We start from the raw sequence: 20,194 nt of genomic DNA on the forward strand, positions 1-20,194 counted from the left end.
TCTGAAGTGGATGATGCTACTTTAGTTTTCCAACATAAAATAAATTTCAATAGTTATCTTTAAATTTTATTATTTGTTGTACTTTTAGTTCTTAAAGAGATGTAAATTTTATTGAGTAGCTTTTGTTTGAATTAGGGAATGGTAAGTGAAGGAGTGGAAAAGAAAAAAAAAATGATTTGATTGGTATAATATAATAAAAATTTTGATAATTAAAAAAAGTGTAATTTTGTTAAAAATGAAATTTTATGAAGTGTTTAAAAATGTTTAAATATTTTACCACCGGTTGATATAATGTAATAAAATTTTTGATATTGATGTATTTCGAAAATAATTAAATGTCAATTTTTTTAAATGAAATGTTAAAAAATGTTTAAATATCTACCACCTGCATGCAATTAAATTATTTCCCCACTTATAAAGTAATCATCCATTATTTGATATTTGTCAGTCACCATAATTTTGTAAAACAATTTTATGTAAAAAAATATTTTTAAAATATAAATTGAAATTGAAAAAAATTTCAATTTCAAATTCAAATTATCAAAATCATTATAAATCTTACGATTAAAGATCATAGGGTAAAATAACAAATTACATTATAGCACAAAGTATCAGAATTTAAATTAATTAATTTTATCTAATATAAGTTGACATAATTGCATTACTTTAAATAATAAACTTAAACCATTTAACTACATAAAAGTAATTTTATAATAATAAAAATCAATTTATGAAAATTATAAATTAGAAAAGAGCAAAAATTGTATTAATGTTTAAAAAGTAGTACCATGAAAAATAGAAGAATATAAGGAGGAAGAGAGAGTTGAATTGTAATTTAATTAATTTTTATATTTTTTTTAAATCATCATTTGATTAATTATACTAAGAATACAATTTTGTTTATAAATCAACTAGACTAAAACTCTTTCATCTTTATGTGTGTCATGTATCATGTCAGACGCACTTTGTCTAAAAATCAGATTTTTTCTTTCAAATGACAAAGTGCACCGATACATATATGACCTCATAAAGTTTGTTAAAATGCACATATTTAAATAAATATATTTTAACAAACTATTTTTTAACATGACTCCTATGAAACATAAAATATTTTTTATAAAGACAACTAAAAAAAGAAAGATGAAACAAACATGTTTGAATGCTAAATTTTTGCTAAATTTGTTATGAGCTTTTTAGTTTAGAAAGGTCAATTATGACACAAATTTTTGCACCTTAACTCAATTATTTTATTAACATAGTTTAATGTTTGCTTTGTCCAGTGAATTGGTCATAGTTCTAGCATCTAACCAACTTGTAGAGATTTAAAATAGTTAGTTATATTTAAAAACATTTTTATAGAAGACCTTAATATTATTTCTATATCAATTCTCCTCCTTCTACGATTATTGCAAATACTAATTACAAGTAATGTAAAGGAGATAAGGAGGAAATAACACATACACAACAATTTATATTGGTTCGTTTATCTTACAAACTACATCCAATTTTTGGCTAATCAGCCAACGTCGAGCATTCTTTGGGCTCGTAGACACTTTTAGTTAATCCCTTGAGTATTCTTTACTTAAGCCACTCTTAGTTGACCCTAAGTATTCTTTGGACTCGTAGCCACTTCTGACTAACCCCTTGAGTATTCTTTACTCAAGCCACTCCTAGTTGACCCTAAGTATTCTTTACACCTAGCCACTCCTGGATAATTGAGTATATTTTTAGGATCGTAACCACTCTTTCCTAATCAAGTATATTTTTTCAATTGTAACCACTCTTGGCTTACCCATCAAGTAGTATTCTTTAATCATGCCACTTTTGGTTTACACTGTCAAAGATTACTCTTCACATCAAGCCACTTTTGACTAAACCAAGTATTCTTTGCCCAACAACTTCCCTAACTAAGATCTGGAAGTATTTTATTTCAATGAACTATTGATCATTAGGTATGATGACTAGGGAGGATTGCATACAACGACGAATACAACGTTTAGTCTTTAATTATAAATTAATAATTAATTTAGAATCTAAAATAGTTAGTGACTAAAACCTTGGTAGTTAATGTCAAATACCAATTTAGAAACAACTTTATAAATTTTTATTAATAATAGAAACTACTTTGAATATCAATATATTTTATTTTATAAAATAGTATCTAACTTAGTTAATGCTCCGACCTCAAGTCCGAGAGATAACATTGCTAGAGTCAATCATCGCATCCGAAGTATTGTCCGATTTGGAGGTCGATGCTTCGTCACGATTTTTTTTTCTTGAAAGGCTCCTCGGTGGGTTGGAGGAGAAAGAAGTATATAAACTGCCATTGGCCTCGACTCCTAAACGATGTGAGACTATATTGGTCGTATCAGAACAAACCCCCTAGTCAAGATCTAAGGGGAAAGGAAGGAGTACATAAACTTCCTTTGACCTCAACTCCTAAACAACGTGTTTAGTCTTAAAAGAATGTATATGTGAAAGTTCAACAATTTTTATTTTTTTTATCTTGATGTAATTTTTACAATAAAACAAATTAGTTACACTATTTCTAGAGTTTTAAAGATAAGAGAAATGATTCTTTAAATTTTTCGGTTGGATTTTTTTATCCCAATTAAATATCTATATTTTATAAATCAATGACAATATTATTATTATTAAAACTAATGTTAATACTAGGATTTAAATTAAATAATACAAATAGATAAAAAGAAAGAGTTTTATTATTTTTCACTCAAATCGACACTAAATTCACATCATCAACCAAATAACACATTAATAAGAAACATTATAGCAAGAATAATACCATTGTAAATAAAGTAGTAGATTAAAAGTAGAACAAGATGGTCCGATCATGGAAGTCATCGGCCAGTTTGATCCTATAATAGTATTCTGCTAAGTTAGTTTGCTTGTAGAAACTGTCGTCGGTCAAGTTGATCATAAGATTCAGCCAAGTTGGTACACTCCTAGAAACCGTGGTCGATCGAGTTAGTCTAATCTTAAGATTTGACCAAGTCGATCCGTTTGTAGAAACTATTATAACCGAGTTCACCTGATCATAGGATTTGGCCAAGTCAGTCTGTTTGTAGAAGTCGTGACGACCGATTTGGTCATATCTTATGATTCGGCCAAGTAGGTCCGTTTGTAGAAATCGTTAATGGCCGAGTTGGTCCAATCTTAGGGTTTGGCCAAGTCGGTCTGTTTGTAGATGTCGTAACAGACGAGTTTTCCCATCTTAGGATTTAGTCAAGTCTGTTCGTTTGTAGAAACCATGATGACCGAGTTGGTCCGATCTTAAGATTCAGCCAAGTCTGTCTATAGAAACTGTTGATGACCGAGTTGGTCCGATCTTAGGATTTGGTCAAGTTCGTCTGTTTGTAGAAGTCGTGACAACCGAGTTGGTCCTATCTTAAGATTCGGCCAAGTCAATCTGTTTGTATAAACCGTTGACGACCGAATTGGTCTCATCTTAGAATTTGACCAAGTCGATCCATTTGTAGAGTGAAATATTTTTCCAATAATAATCATTTTATTTAAAAAGACGACATCGTTAAAAACAATTAGGAAAAAAATTGTGTCGCTTTGAAAATATTTAATCAAAACATAACTTGTTCGTCAAAGTAATATAGCAATAAAATAAGTCAACAGGAACTTTAACTAAAATAAAATTTAATATTGGACACGTTTCATGTCCTTAGGATAGCTCCTCCGTCGAGAATTTTCAGTCAATATATTTCGCTGCCCAACACTTCTATGACTTTGTATGCTAGTTCAGTGGGACTCATGATGGTGATCATTCGATCTTAGAGACAAATTGTTTAAGGTGGGACACAATGTATATGGTATGCTAGTTCAGTGGGACTCATGATGGTCTTTTTCTTTGTAAATATTCGTCCATAGGGACAAACTATTACTTCTGACAACATGGTACACTTGTCGTAAAAAAATCATCAAAGACACATTATAACAAGAATAATACCATTGTAAACCGAGTAGTAGATTAAAAGTAGAACAACATTAACATTAATATACATAGTGATAATCTAGAATCGGTATTTATGGATTACACTTATAAAAGATTAAGTAAGCTATTACAAAAAGATCAATAAATAGTTTCACATCAAATGTTCAAATCTTTGTTTGGTATTTGTTCCGCCAAGTAAATGTAGAAATGCCCCATAGCCCCAGTACGAAACTTGTTTTCATATCTCGATTCTACTGTTAGAATTTCACCTTCTTTAATCTTGATAGAACCAGGTTTTGGATAACAAACCGACATTCCAACTAGGTAACCCTTTTCATTTCCTGCTTCTTTTCCTGTTCCGTATTTTGGATTTGAAGTGCATAAAACTCTTCCATCCTAAGTTAAGAAAAACCATAAATATCGAGAAGATGCATTAAAATAGTTAATTTCTTACAAAGATATAGAATTTATCAACAAAATTTATTACTATTGAATATATGAGTCACACAAATTTTAGCATAAGTTGATCTACATGATATAGATTATACAGGAACACCAACAAATATCAAATATTACCTGTCCATATAGAGTAGCATTGACAACACCGGTGTGCATATGAGCAGTGCCATATATAAGATAACCACCTTTTGTCATTGGGATGTTTGCTTTCTTAACGTGAAGGGAGTCACTGTCATGAATTCTTGGAATAGTATACTCTACCTATAACCAAATTGAGAAATTTGTCTTATTCACTTACAACGACAAAAGTAATTGATAGCCTAATATTTGTGTTTGGAATATAAGTGAGTTTCAAAATTTTGCTTATCATTTGTAAAGTATAGTATATATTAAATAAATCATCTACCTGACAATCATGAACTGGTGTAGAACCATTTGATCTTACACGATCAGCTGAATCAAGTATATAGAACTTAAGAGGGACTTGGTGTTCATCCCAATCAACCCACCTTATTTTGTATCTTAGGGAAAGCTTTCTCATTGGACCATGAAAACCATTTCTTAATTTGCATTGTAAGTTGTCTTGACAACAAAAGAGTCCTCCTTTATAATTTCTAGACAATAATTGACCATTAATGTTGGTTGTGACATTGTAAAAGTCCTTTGGGAGATTTAAAAGCTTACACCTACACTCTGAACAACCTTTTCTATCATGTGCGCCACGTGTATCAATAACCATGATGTTAAATAACCATTTTTCTTTAAACCCGTGCTTTATTTTTGTAGGATTACCTAATTCAACTGCAAAAGGATTTGGAAGATTTGAGGATGTTCCTCGTGATTCTCCTCCCAAGCCCCAATGATGTGGAAGCAAAAAACCTTGGCACGCACCATCATTTCTCTCATATTCAATACCATTGCTAACGTCGTGAGATTGTTTAATGTAGTGTGACATGGTAATATTTTCAATATATTTTACAGCAAACCAATGATGAAGGTAAGTTTCATATAAAGGTACAGAATTACCATCTTCATCGACTACTTCAACATCAAAACTCTTGACCCCAATATGACCCTTTGGAAAGTCAATATCAAATAATGTTTTCACCGCAACTTTTCCTGGTCCCACTTCAAATGATTCAGACAAAAAAGTAGCTGATTTGATATGATTTTCATCAGACTCTAAAACAACTGATTGTGTTGTGCCAAACAACAATATCATTATTGATAATAAAATCATTTTTACTTTAAAGATAGTCCTCATATTAACCTGCACATAAACCAATAACATTAGCCATGAAAATAAAGATAGTCAATCATTTGATAAACTTGTAGATGATTTAAACAAATATTGCGAAAACATGTGAATCAAATAAGATTGAAATCAAAGGGTAAAGTAATAGAAAATTGACGATAAAAATAACATACCATATAAGAAAAAGATAAATGACTCATGATGGTGATCATTCGATCTTAGCTAAAGATGTATGAAATTTAAAGCAGGTAAATATGTGTGTATATGAAATTAGTTGCTAGTTTTATATATGGTAGATGACTCAATAATAGTGTATCTAGCGTGGCGTTAAGTTTTTAAATCGTCATTGGCTGTCTTTTTTTGCTGGATGTAAAAGGTGACCTAGTTTTACAAAACTATTTAAAAACTTTTATAGCTATTTGTAGGTGTAAAAGCTACTTGATTAACAAATTTTTTGAACAAGCCTAATATGTTTTAATCTTTGTAAGCTTTTTTTTTTTCTTAAGTAGTAAGATTTTAAGTTTTAACATAAATAATGTTTAATAGATAAAAATGAAAAGTTTCAGTTAAATAAACATAATAATTAAAATATTGCCAACAATATAGTAGAATTAACTTCACACAAAAAAAACTGAAAGTTTGAAGTACTAAAATAATAATAAAAAAAGTTGAATTTAAAAAATAAAAAAGAATATTTTTCTAATAAAAATATGATGACAAATAATCTAGCCACAAGCTCCATAACTGTGAAAATTGAAGAGGAGAAAGCTTTAAAGAAGAAGAAACTAATAACCTAGGAGAGCAAGTCGAATATGATGACAAAGACAAAGGAGAGGCAAAAAAACACTAGAGAGGAATCCTCAACTACTTCTTCTTTTTCCGCTAATATTTTTCAGAAGGAAAGCAACATGGAAGAAGAGCAAGCTCCACCCCTAGAAGAACACTTGGAGATTATGCCATGCACCAAGGGCAAAGGAATTTTTCTAGTATTGCAATACCTGCTACCACCAGGGCCTTGGAGATGAAACCTTCTTTCCTGAATCTCATCATTACCCATCAATTCACAGCAATGGATCATGAGGATCCATATACACATTTGGCTATATTTTATGAATTGGTGGGAACAATGGGCTTTCAATCAGGTTCAATTAAATAAATGTAATAATAAAAATATTGCCAGCAATATAGTATAATTAACTTGACAAATATGACCAAGAGCATAGTATCAAGGTTCAAATTGTTTGAAATAGAGATAGTTCCTTCTTCAATGGTAATGGATTTACTTCTATTGGCTGTGGAAATACTTTTTATGAGAAAGGTTTAAGATTTTTAATTTGTCTAGCATCAAATGTAGTTGAAATTGTGAAACATGAAAAATTAATAGTATGATTGATTAGGACAGAGAATAACAAAATGATAAGGAATGAGACCAATTAAACCAAGTGAGTGTGTGATCCTTAAATAGTTTTAAGAGTTTTCCTGATGAATTGACAGTTGTTGTTGCTTAATTTTTATTTTTTTTCTTATATCATATAAGAACATGAAGATGATTGAGGTCTTTGTGTTAATTAGGAACCCATGGCCAAATAGTCAACCTTTATCTTATTAGAATTCAATTTTTTTATATATCCCCTTTGAGCCAATAGTTTTTGTTATTGTTGCACCCTAAACCTTTAATGATTTATTTTCCTACCCTTTGACATGTTTAATGAAGCAGAACATAGATGCAATATACATAGAAAAGGGAATGGTTGGTTCTACTTGTTGGAAGCTCAAAACGTTGAAAATAGAAAGAGTTTATTCCTATTGATTAAAAAAAGAGAGAAAAAAAAAGAAATATCCATGTTGAAAATCATGAACAAGTAAACAAATTTAAAAAAAAAATGAAGAAGAGTGTTAAGTCAAAAGAAAAATGGTGATTACATAACACATATGTGCTATAATTGGATTGTAGGTATGTTCTTCTTCTTTAAAATGTGCACTTTGTTATCTGAAAAACCAATAGTTTTTTTGGAAGTCTAGCCTCATTATAACCCTGAAAAAAACTTCAAGATTGATGTTTCTAATTTTTTTGTGATAGCAAGATGAAATGAAAATCAACTGTGTTTTGTTATGATTAAGTGAAAATAGAGAGAAACATTACCTGTGAGCATATGAGAAGAAATTCCTGGATGAATTGTCATTTATTTGTTTTGATTTGATCCTGGAAGTTGATTGTATCTATATTTTTCTATATATGAATTCGGAAGCACCATAAGTTTCTAATTTAATCTCTTGTTTAGTGAATTAAGGTGATTTGATATTTAAATTCAAATATATTCATTTACTTTACTTGAGGTCAAACAAAATTCTAAGTTGGGGGGAGGGGGGGTGTGATAAGTGTCAAATTTAAGTAATATTTCATATTAAAATATAGGCACTTATGGGTATTAATTGATAAAATAAGTATAAAAAAACTTTTAATTTATGAAATTATACTTTTTTACATATTTTGTGATTTTAATTTAAATAAGAACGATTTATTCCTAAATTTGTGTTAATCTCAGGTTTCTAGAGAAGAACTCAGATAATTGGGCAACAAGAAAATATACAAAGCTAAAAAGAGAAAGTTGGAAAACATCAACACTCACCAAAGCTGCCCTAACTCGCAAAAAGCCAAGATGCCACCAATGGATCTCGCTCAACCAAGATAGTAGTGCCAGGAACGTCGGGTTGTTCGACATTTTATTCGCCCAGGCGGGCCTAATAACGCCCAAGCGAGAATCACTTAACCCAAACCAATTAGGTTAAAGAGAGGATTAGAGGCACAATCCCATACATGCAAGATTGAGAGGAAAACACCATTGAGTGAATTGTAACACAATTGGGAGGACAAAAGGTGTTAAGCCCTAGAAGAGGCAGTTGTCAAGGAGGAACATCTTGAATCTTCTTTTCATGCTCTCCCTGCTTGTAACAGTCACCGTGTGTGGCTAATTCTACCCTTTGGGATTGAGAGTAATCTCTTCAAACTCTTATGTACTGAGGTGCTATCTAAACATAATATTCTTTTCTTGATTCATGATTGGTATTGTTGTTTTGTTTGTAAGGCTTGGTTTACCATCGTCTAGAATCTTAAATTTGACTGGAAAGTACTTCTAATACTTAACATATTTGAATGCTAGAAATATATTTGAAATGTTAATTGCTATCAACGTCTGATCTTAAGGATAATTTGTTTTATAAATATGCGAGGAATCGATATTTAGGAAGCATCTTAATAATTCTATATGCGAGGAATCGATATAAATGATTTTTATACATGTATCAATATCAATCAAAGGACACAATACTGTCATGCTAATCAAAATACAAAGAGTGAGAAAGATGAAACCCAATCACTATTTTTCCAATTGAAGCAACAACTTTTTGACTTGTTCTCTTGTTAATCCTTGTCAGCATAACTAATCCCAACAAAACTTTTATTATTATGTTTTACATTTAGTGAATCTTTTATTTGATTATTCAATTGTTCCTTGTGGGTTCGATATCCGTCCTCAGGGACAAACTATTACTTCTGACAACATGGTACACTTGTCGTAAAAAAATCATCAAAGACACATTATAACAAGAATAATACCATTGTAAATCGAGTAGTAGATTAAAAGTAGAACAACATTAACATTAATATACATAGTGATAATCTAGAATCGGTATTTATGGATTACACTTATAAAAAATTAAGTAAGCTATTACAAAAAGATCAATAAATAGTTTCACATCAAATGTTCAAATCTTTGTTTGGTATTTGTTCCGCCAAGTAAATGTAGAAATGCCCCATAGCCCCAGTACGAAACTTGTTTTCATATCTCGATTCTACTGTTAGAATTTCACCATCTTTAATCTTGATAGAACCAGGTTTTGGATAACAAACCGACATTCCAACTAGGTAACCCTTTTCATTTCCTGCTTCTTTTCCTGTTCCGTATTTTGGATTTGAAGTGCATAAAACTCTTCCATCCTAAGTTAAGAAAAACCATAAATATCGAGAAGATGCATTAAAATAGTTAATTTCTTACAAAGATATAGAATTTATCAACAAAATTTATTACTATTGAATATATGAGTCACACAAATTTTAGCATAAGTTGATCTACATGATATAGATTATACAGGAACACCAACAAATATCAAATATTACCTGTCCATATAGAGTAGCATTGACAACACCGGTGTGCATATGAGCAGTGCCATATATAAGATAACCACCTTTTGTCATTGGGATGTTTGCTTTCTTAACGTGAAGGGAGTCACTGTCATGAATTCTTGGAATAGTATACTCTACCTATAACCAAATTGAGAAATTTGTCTTATTCACTTACAACGACAAAAGTAATTGATAGCCTAATATTTGTGTTTGGAATATAAGTGAGTTTCAAAATTTTGCTTATCATTTGTAAAGTATAGTATATATTAAATAAATCATCTACCTGACAATCATGAACTGGTGTAGAACCATTTGATCTTACACGATCAGCTGAATCAAGTATATAGAACTTAAGAGGGACTTGGTGTTCATCCCAATCAACCCACCTTATTTTGTATCTTAGGGAAAGCTTTCTCATTGGACCATGAAAACCATTTCTTAATTTGCATTGTAAGTTGTCTTGACAACAAAAGAGTCCTCCTTTATAATTTCTAGACAATAATTGACCATTAATGTTGGTTGTGACATTGTAAAAGTCCTTTGGGAGATTTAAAAGCTTACACCTACACTCTGAACAACCTTTTCTATCATGTGCGCCACGTGTATCAATAACCATGATGTTAAATAACCATTTTTCTTTAAACCCGTGCTTTATTTTTGTAGGATTACCTAATTCAACTGCAAAAGGATTTGGAAGATTTGAGGATGTTCCTCGTGATTCTCCTCCCAAGCCCCAATGATGTGGAAGCAAAAAACCTTGGCATGCACCATCATTTCTCTCATATTCAATACCATTGCTAACGTCGTGAGATTGTTTAATGTAGTGTGACATGGTAATATTTTCAATATATTTTACAGCAAACCAATGATGAAGGTAAGTTTCATATAAAGGTACAGAATTACCATCTTCATCGACTACTTCAACATCAAAACTCTTGACCCCAATATGACCCTTTGGAAAGTCAATATCAAATAATGTTTTCACCGCAACTTTTCCTGGCCCCACTTCAAATGATTCAGACAAAAAAGTAGCTGATTTTATATGATTTTCATCAGACTCTAAAACAACTGATTGTGTTGTGCCAAACAACAATATCATTATTGATAATAAAATCATTTTTACTTTAAAGATAGTCCTCATATTAACCTGCACATAAACCAATAACATTAGCCATGAAAATAAAGATAGTCAATCATTTGATAAACTTGTAGATGATTTAAACAAATATTGCGAAAACATGTGAATCAAATAAGATTGAAATCAAAGGGTAAAGTAATAGAAAATTGACGATAAAAATAACATACCATATAAGAAAAAGATAAATGACTCATGATGGTGATCATTCGATCTTAGCTAAAGATGTATGAAATTTAAAGCAGGTAAATATGTGTGTATATGAAATTAGTTGCTAGTTTTATATATGGTAGATGACTCAATAATAGTGTATCTAGCGTGGCGCTAAGTTTTTAAATCGTCATTGGTTGTCTTTTTTTGCTGGATGTAAAAGGTGACCTAGTTTTACAAAACTATTTAAAAACTTTTATAGCTATTTGTAGGTGTAAAAGCAACTTGATTAACAAATTTTTTGAACAAGCCTAATATGTTTTAATCTTTGTAAGCTTTTTTTTTTCTTAAGTAGTAAGATTTTAAGTTTTAACATAAATAATGTTTAATAGATAAAAATGAAAAGTTTCAGTTAAATAAACGTAATAATAAAAATATTGCCAACAATATAGTAGAATTAACTTCACACAAAAAAAACTGAAAGTTTGAAGTACTAAAATAATAATAAAAAAAGTTGAATTTAAAAAATAAAAAAGAATATTTTTCTAATAAAAATATGATGACAAATAATCTAGCCACAAGCTCCATAACTGTGAAAATTGAAGAGGGGAAAGCTTTAAAGAAGAAGAAACTAATAACCTAGGAGAGCAAGTCGAATATGATGACAAAGACAAAGGAGAGGCAAAAAAACACTAGAGAGGAATCCTCAACTACTTCTTCTTTTTCCGCTAATATTTTTCAGAAGGAAAGCAACATGGAAGAAGAGCAAGCTCCACCCCTAGAAGAACACTTGGAGATTATGTCATGCACCAAGGGCAAAGGAATTTTTCTAGTATTGCAATACCTGCTACCACCAGGGCCTTGGAGGTGAAACCTTCTTTCCTGAATCTCATCATTACCCATCAATTCACAGCAATGGATCATGAGGATCCATATACACATTTGGCTATATTTTATGAATTGGTGGGAACAATGGGCTTTCAATCAGGTTCAATTAAATAAATGTAATAATAAAAATATTGCCAGCAATATAGTATAATTAACTTGACAAATATGACCAAGAGCATAGTATGAAGGTTCAAATTGTTTGAAATAGAGATAGTTCCTTCTTCAATGGTAATGGATTTACTTCTATTGGATGTGGAAATACTTTTTATGAGAAAGGTTTAAGATTTTTAATTTGTCTAGCATCAAAAGTCACATTATTAAAACATGCAAAGTTAATTATGCATGCATTATTCAAAATAGTAGATATATTTATTAAGGCTTTACCTTTAGAATTATCATTACTAATAGTTATAAAAATTATTAGAATAATACTTTTAAAAAAACTCATGTGTTTGCATGTTTCTATTTTTCACAATATGCAAGTGATTCATTTAAAATATTTTTTTTCGTTTAGTTCTGATAATTAATATATTTTTACAAATAATTGAAATTCAATTTCTATCCTTAACTTTTACAGGTCGGATAACATGAAAGCAAATACCCAAGAGAAATATTATTTTTTTCAGATAAGGATTAAAATAAATTCGAATATAGAAATTTAAACGTGCATGGGGAATGTCAAAGAACATATTTTCTTTTCGTATACTTTTTTTTAATTGGCTAGGATGTAATTTATTGAAAACTAAATTAAATAAGAGAAAAAAAATATTAAATATAAATAAATACTATAATTTGTAATAAATTTCATCTAATGAAAAAATATACTTGTATCTAATATAAAATGACATGATAAACTAATCAACATTTACAGTAACTAATAATATAAAATTATTTAGAGTTTACATACAAAATTAACTATTTTTAAAATATTTAAAATGATAAGTAACATTTCTTATACCAGCCACAAGTAGATAAAATGACTGTATAGATGTCAAAAATTTATATCTGAATATACTTAGAATAAATTTAAACCATTTCTTAAAGAATGTTTTTTAGTTTTTTAAATAACGTTTTCTTTCCTTTCTATTCAAATTTCTGTTCGACAATTTTTGCAGAAAAAAAAGGGCAAAAGTTTACACATAGAAAGTTTTTGCACTTTCATTATTTAAAAATCTAAATTGTTTGTAAGTTAAATTTTTATATTATACAATTTAAAAATATATTTTAAATTGTATAATTTAAAATACATTTTTATACTAAATATATTTTGAATTCTACAATATAAAATTAAATTTCAAAAGTGTATAATTTATAAATGCATTATAAATTGTGAAATTCATATTGTATTTCTAGATTAAATTACACGTATTTTTTAATTTCACAATCTAAAATATGTTTTTAAATTGTATAATCTAGATTATATTTTTGGATTTAAAAATATATTATGAAAATTATATAATCTTAAATATGTTTTTTATTGTAAAATCCAAAACATATTTAGAAATTATATGAACTAAAATATAATTCAATATATATTTTTCAATTTTAATTTTGAATTCTAGTATCTAAATATTCTAAATCAGAAAATTTACAATGTATATTCAGATTATAGAATCTAAAATATGTTTATTAATTTCTTTTAAGTAATGAAAATTTGAACTTTTCTGACCTATAAAACATAAGAAACTATTGAAAGAGTTTTATTTTCTGCACACTCCATAATTTTTACACAACAATGTTTTTTAAAAAAAAAATATTACTTTCAATAAATATATAAAAAAAAATTCTGGTTAAACATCGGGAAAAGAAAATATTTTACAAATGGAGATTCCAAAATCATTTCAAAATATATAATTTAAAATTGATTTTTAACTATTCAATTTGTTCACTCAAGAACTTCTCATAAAAGGATTTATTATCATGAAACGAATTTTTTTAGAATGTTCTTTCCAAAAATATTAAAAAAAAATGTTATAATTTTATTATGAAATATTTCAAAATAAATTTAAATTGTTCCGAAAAAACTATCTCTTATTGATAAATTTTACTAGAGTATTTTGAGATGAATAATTTAAAATAATTAAATAAAAACATTGCTGAATCTTTATTTGAAATTTTTTTTTTCTGAAATGTATAATTTAGAAGACCTTTTAGAAAATATAAAGATTTCAAAAAAAAATTGTTTTTGCCATTATGAGAATCCGTGTGACCTGCACTGAACCTCAGTGTTTGGAAATGTCAGATTTTTGCTGCACGTGTGCAGGAGTTCCACTTACGTGTTTATCTTTATTTTATTAAAAATGTTATATTTTTCTTAATTTGTTTCTATTTTTAAAAAAAAAATTGGTTTGAATCAATCCATCTCAAAACCAAATTTAATTAATTAAATTTGATGACAATTAATGTTGCGACTTACATATTTAATGAACTAAATCAAACGTATAAATTTTCCATTATTTTTATATAATATTTTCAATATGGAAAGAAAAACATAAAAAAAGAGAAAAATGGAAAGAAAAACATCAAAAAAAGAGAAAAGTTTTGTTTGTATAAAAAATATACATTTAACACGGTTTATAATAATATAATAATATAATAATATTTTTAAATTAAAAAATAAAATAAATAAAATATTAATTTATTATGGTATGAAATGTGTGTTTTTACTGTTGAGGTATTGAGGTATTAATATATCAGGATATAAAATGTGACTCATGGAACATTATGTATCTTGTAACAACTGCAACACCTTGCTTATAGCACAATTTGAATTAATTTCTCAAAATACATCTTTTTAAGAAAATAAGGAAATAAAATCCCATAAACTAGAAAAAAAAACTTCTCAATTTTTCAGAAACTTCCTATATAAGTTCCCAAATAGTATAATTGAATGAGTTGATTTAACAAGAAAATAATTCATTTTACTTTTCTTTATCTTTGATAAGTTTATCCAAATTGGCTCTATGTCATGTTGGTTTTCAACTAGAGATTATAGAACATGTGAATATTTTGTTCCTTAGCATCCATGGAACATGCTTCAATGGAGGACACAGTTTCTATCATAGGGAAAACAAAGAAATCAGATTAGATTAGAAAGATGTAACTCAACTATATCTACACCATGATTGATGATCTTAAATTGATTTTTCAATATCAATAGCACACAACTGAATCTAGATCCTCAGAACTACATACACCACTAACATTTATTTTAGGACAACAAAGTAAGAGATATATAATTACATGATAAAATATAATACCAATTACAAATACTATACTATACCCTATATATCTCACATACCTTTCAATAACCTCATTCTCGAGCTACAATAAGTTCCTCCAAGTTATCAGCATCGCCATTATCAGTAGGTACCAAGATCTCATCATCAGCTGTGAAATTGTATCTAGCCCCAATAGCTCTTAAAAACTGATACACTTCAAACATGGTTGGCCTCTCCTTTGGAGTTGGCAGAACACAGTTGCATGCAACCTTCAGAAATTGGAAAAGCTCACTGTCAACATCCTTGTTGACTAATGATTCATCAATGGCATCATGGAGTTTTGCATTGTTTGTTAGCTCCGTAATCCATTCTACCAGATTTCCTTTAAAAGTTTCTTGAGCTTTAGCCACATTGGTAGGTCTTTCACCAGTCACCAACTCAAGGAGAACAGTCCCAAAGCTATAAACATCCCCCTTGGGTGTGGCAATCAAAGTTCTTGCGTACTCAGGAGCAACATAACCCAAATCACCAAACTCCCCATTTACAAAAGTACTCAAATGGGTATCAATTGGGTTCATGAGTCTGGCAAGGCCGAAATCAGAAATTTTTGGCTCAAAATCTGCGTCCAACAAGATGCACTTTGAGCTTATGTTTCGGTGGATAATACGGGGATTGCAGCTATGATGAAGCCATGCGAACCCTTTGGCTGCTCCAACTGCAATTTTGAGTCTTGTAGTCCAGTCAAGGGTGCTCACACCATCGGCGGGATGGAGTTGGTCATGGAGATTGCCATTTGGCATGTTTTTATAGACCAAAAGCCTCTCCTTTTTGGCCATGCAAAAGCCTAAAAGAGGAACAAGGTTGCGATGCTTGACAGTCCCTAGTGTACCCATCTCAGACATGAATTCCTTTTCAGGATACTGAGATTCCTGTAATCTCTTAACCATAAGTGTTGTGCCATCTCCAATGACAGCTTTGTAAACAGTTCCTGTTCTTCCTGACCCAATGATATTGGTATTACTGAAGTTGTTAGTAGCCTTCATGAGATCAACCAACTTCATTTTTGAGATTGATTTCTCAAACATAGAAACCTGATATCCAATTCAGTACAGTTAGACTTAGGCATAATCTCACAAGAAGTAAGTAAATGATATGAACTGAGCTACGTAAATCTTACACAATTAAATTTTCAGAAAGTATATTTCACATTTTCTTTCTAATTTTATGGAGCAAATGTATCATTTATCATTCTGATTTTAAAAAAAATTATATATGTATATATTTCTCTGTTTGGTACTGCAGTATGCAAAATATGTTTTGCCAATTAATATACACAAAGTAGTTAAGGAAAAATAATATTCATTAAGAAAATATTTCACTTGAAACTTGAAAGAATTTAACAAAAAAGGGATCTTTTCTAACAATATGATTCCTACAGAAAACATTGAAAACAAATATCTAGAGCTACAAAACATAACTGTATCCACAAGAAAAATGAATAGCTGTGTAATGATATATGCCCTGTGCAATGCAAAACCATTTAGCTTGCCTTAATTTGTTTAGTTCCTTTTAGACTTCTTGCCCATTTGTTTCCTTCGGGGTCCTCTTCCTTCTTGAAAGAAACACGTCGAACAAAAAAGAACATTCCAATAGCCAATCCTAAAGCCGCAAGAGTCACCCCACCGGCGGCAGCTCCAGCAATAACAGCCATGTTACTCTTAGAATTCTTGGTTTGGCAAGTCCCCAATCCATTACCTCCACATAGGCCTTGATTATTTGCATAATTTACCGAAACTGAATGGCCAAAGCTTGGAACTTGCCCCATCAAAAGATTGTAGGATACAGAAAACGTCTTGATCCGTGGGAGAATACCAAGTTGTAGAGGAATCTGACCAGTGAGTCCGTTCTGATCAAGTTTCAGGCTATTGAGAAAGGTACAATTTGAAAGAGTCACAGGAATCGCCCCAGAAAAATCATTTGAAGAAAGATCAAGAGACGTGACAAATGGTACAAGAGTAGATATATCTTCCGGAATGGTTCCAGAGAGTTTGTTAATTGAAAGGTCTAACCCAGTTAAGCTAGAGCAATTTTGAATGGCACGAGGAAACTGGCCTTTGAGTCCCATATTGGACAGTTTGAGATTCAAGACCCTGTTCTCATCAGGGTGCCAACACTCAACCCCAATAAACTTACAGATGAACCCTTCAGTTCTGTTGTTGAAATCCCAAGAAAACTTCAAATAGTTACTGGGGTCTTCAAGGGCTTCTTTGATACTTCTCAAGCAGAAGATATCAGTCTCAGTCCCATAGGTCATGCCACAACTAATCAGCAACAAGAAACTAACAACATTGTAACTCAAAATCCAGCTATGCAGAACCATCTTTACCAAGATCCTAACACAAGCCAAGAGATAGAAATCCAGACACCTCACCAAGATGGCTATCCTATCCAAGCAACAGCACAACACAGAAACCCCATAGCACTACAACCCTTCAACGAACACACCCTGAAAAAAACATTGAAAAGAAAACCAATGAGCGGAAAACACAGTTCAGCATCTCACACAAACCAAGTCAAGTATCAAAAAGTAAACAAAATCAAAATAAGGACAAAACCTAGATACAGTTCTTTATGTGCTTTTGGTGTTGTTCTTCAATCAGAATTAGAATTTTAGCATAGTAATTCATATGATAGAAGGTCTGCATTAAAGGTCAACATGAATTTTCTGGGAAAACCAGCAATTCTGATTCAAAAGCATTACCAAAAACACCGTATCTAAGTTTTGTCCTAAAATAAGAAAAGGGCAAAAACAAAACATATCCCTACTTCACACCACAACTGACTACAAATTGTTATCCAATCCAAACCACAGCACCACAAATAAACTCCATAGCACTACAACCAATTGAAAAGTAAACAAAAGAACACAGTTCAGCACTGCACACAAACCAAGTCAACCATCCAAGTAAACAAAACCAATAGCAAGAAGAAAAAGAGGAAAACCATATATATGTCTTAGACCAAACTCACACTCCAGCAAAGCAAGAATAATTGACAGAGGAAGAAACCCAGAAGAGTGTATTCAATATATGAAATTGGAAAAAACAAATTTTGCAGAAGTGCTCAAATACCCACCTGGATTTTCTGACAACCCAATTCAGGAGACCCCATAAAGCTTTCGGGAAACTCTACTCTGCCCAAGAAACCACACACACTAAGTAAACAGCAGAAAATGAAAAGCAGCAAAATTTGCACATAAAAGTGAACAAAGAAGTTACCTTTGAGAGGTTTTCAGATGATAGTGTGGAAGTAAATGTGAGAGAGAAAAACAGAGTGGAACGGGTCAAAGAAGGGAAAACCAACAATTTCCAAGCTAAAGAGATGAAGACTTGGACCATACAAACGCGAAGACTTGTGAAAAGTGCTTCCCTCAGTTGCTGTAACTCCCCGTTGTGGAAAATTAAGGGTATTACTATCATTGGACAAAAGAAAGAAAATTCAGACACCTAAAGAAAGAAAAGACCAGATTTTTTTTTTTTCATTCTTTAATATTTCAGTACTAAAAAGGTAAATTTCTAACTGAAAATTATTTTCATTACTAAGATTCAGGAAAAGAATGTTTGTTTTTTTATAAAAAAAATTGTAAAATTATATTTATTATTTTTTCTCTTTTATGCTTTTTAGGTGTCTAGATGTCAAAAAAAAAGTCTCTTTCAAACATTTTACTTGATATTTTAAGGTCTTTAAGCAGCAATCAAGACGGCAAAAATTTTACACAATATTGTGACAACTGCTATGCATAAAATTTCAATTAATTTTTATTAATGGACTATATATATATATAAAATATCCTACGAGATTATTAATTATTTGATCGTGTTTACTTGTTAATATGATGTGATAAGGAATAAATGTATTAAATGTATATACAGAAATCATTTATATGATAACATCTAAATTAAGCTCTTAAAAATATTCAATATATAAAGAATTTGTTAAAAAAAATAATTATTACAAAAATTTAAGAAAATGCCAATTAGTGACTTAAAAGTAATTTGTTTAAAAAATCAAAATTAAAAAATCATATGACTCAATCTATAGAGGAATCTAATATACTACTAATAGAGTATGCTAACAGATTTTGTAATTAGATTTGGTATTTCTTAAAATAGAAAAAATAATATTTTAAAATTAAACAAATCATATATGTAGATATGATTTTAGTGAAATTTGATATAATTAAATCTGTAAGTATGTTTTTAGTTTAATGACAAGTATGATATGGCAAATTTCAAAATAATTTTTTTTATTATTATTTAAGAAAATATCAAATGAAATTTATAAAAAAAAAAAAAAAAACAGATTAATTTGTAATTTATTTAAATATTTAAAAGTTGGAATTGAGGATAAAAACCACGTCATTCCGATAAGACTTGAACTGAGAAATTCTGGGGTCAACAGTGGTTCTGTGGCTTTTGAGGTTTGGGCTTGGTTAAAATGTGGTTGTGAGGAACACCCTTTTGGTTTTTCATGCTAAATGTGGAGACTTGAAGGATGCAACTGAACTTTTTTATGATTCAGATAAATGGGTGTGGTTGCTTGGTCCGCACTCATTGCTGACTATGCTGAAAGAAGGGACTTGAGCATTGCACAGAAACTGTTTGATGAAATGCTGAATAAAGAGTTGGTACCACAGAATGTAATTATCACAAGATACACAAAAGCATGATGCAGTGTGCTAGGAGACACTTTTTTATATGAGGGATGTGAGTTGAAATGCATCGATCTGTGGTTATATGCTTGGTGGCTTGAACTATGTTGGGAGTTTTTTTTAAGAGATGCGAAGGAAGTGTTTGATTTCATAGCCTCCATGAAGATTGAACCTAATGTAATTTGCTTGGAGGATTCTGTTTGGAGCTTGCAAAGTTCATGGAGAAGTGGG

General features: G+C 30.2%; 3 protein-coding genes across 4 annotated transcripts; all 3 read right to left on the reverse strand.

Annotated features, from left to right (window-relative positions):
• Window positions 1-4,117: 4,117 nt before the first annotated feature.
• Window positions 4,118-5,684, reverse strand: LOC137812990 (uncharacterized). The gene is made up of 3 exons (XM_068615266.2): window positions 4,827-5,684; window positions 4,538-4,681; window positions 4,118-4,357 (listed from the first exon to the last, which is right to left on the reverse strand). The coding sequence occupies exons 1-3, from the start codon at window positions 5,682-5,684 to the stop codon at window positions 4,118-4,120; spliced, it is 1,242 nt and encodes a 413-aa protein (XP_068471367.2).
• A 3,748-nt stretch (window positions 5,685-9,432) lies between these two features.
• Window positions 9,433-10,999, reverse strand: LOC137812998 (uncharacterized). Its single transcript, XM_068615276.2, has 3 exons — window positions 10,142-10,999; window positions 9,853-9,996; window positions 9,433-9,672 (listed from the first exon to the last, which is right to left on the reverse strand). The coding sequence occupies exons 1-3, from the start codon at window positions 10,997-10,999 to the stop codon at window positions 9,433-9,435; spliced, it is 1,242 nt and encodes a 413-aa protein (XP_068471377.2).
• Window positions 11,000-15,156: 4,157 nt separating this feature from the next.
• On the reverse strand, window positions 15,157-18,776 carry LOC137818277 (probably inactive leucine-rich repeat receptor-like protein kinase At5g48380). Of its 2 annotated transcripts, none has more exons than XM_068621594.1 (4): window positions 18,531-18,776; window positions 18,388-18,445; window positions 16,802-17,758; window positions 15,157-16,343 (listed from the first exon to the last, which is right to left on the reverse strand). In XM_068621594.1, exons 3-4 carry the CDS (start codon window positions 17,630-17,632, stop codon window positions 15,345-15,347), a joined length of 1,830 nt encoding a protein of 609 aa, XP_068477695.1. In that variant the 5' UTR covers window positions 17,633-17,758; window positions 18,388-18,445; window positions 18,531-18,776; the 3' UTR covers window positions 15,157-15,344. The 2 variants fall into 2 exon arrangements, with proteins under 2 accessions (XP_068477695.1, XP_068477696.1); XM_068621595.1 differs by having other exon boundaries at window positions 18,388-18,440; window positions 18,531-18,736.
• Window positions 18,777-20,194: the final 1,418 nt, after the last annotated feature.

The sequence above is a fragment of the Phaseolus vulgaris genome, chromosome 10 (assembly GCF_051622355.1).
Source record: "Phaseolus vulgaris cultivar YP4 chromosome 10, ASM5162235v1, whole genome shotgun sequence".
NCBI lineage: Eukaryota > Viridiplantae > Streptophyta > Magnoliopsida > Fabales > Fabaceae > Phaseolus > Phaseolus vulgaris.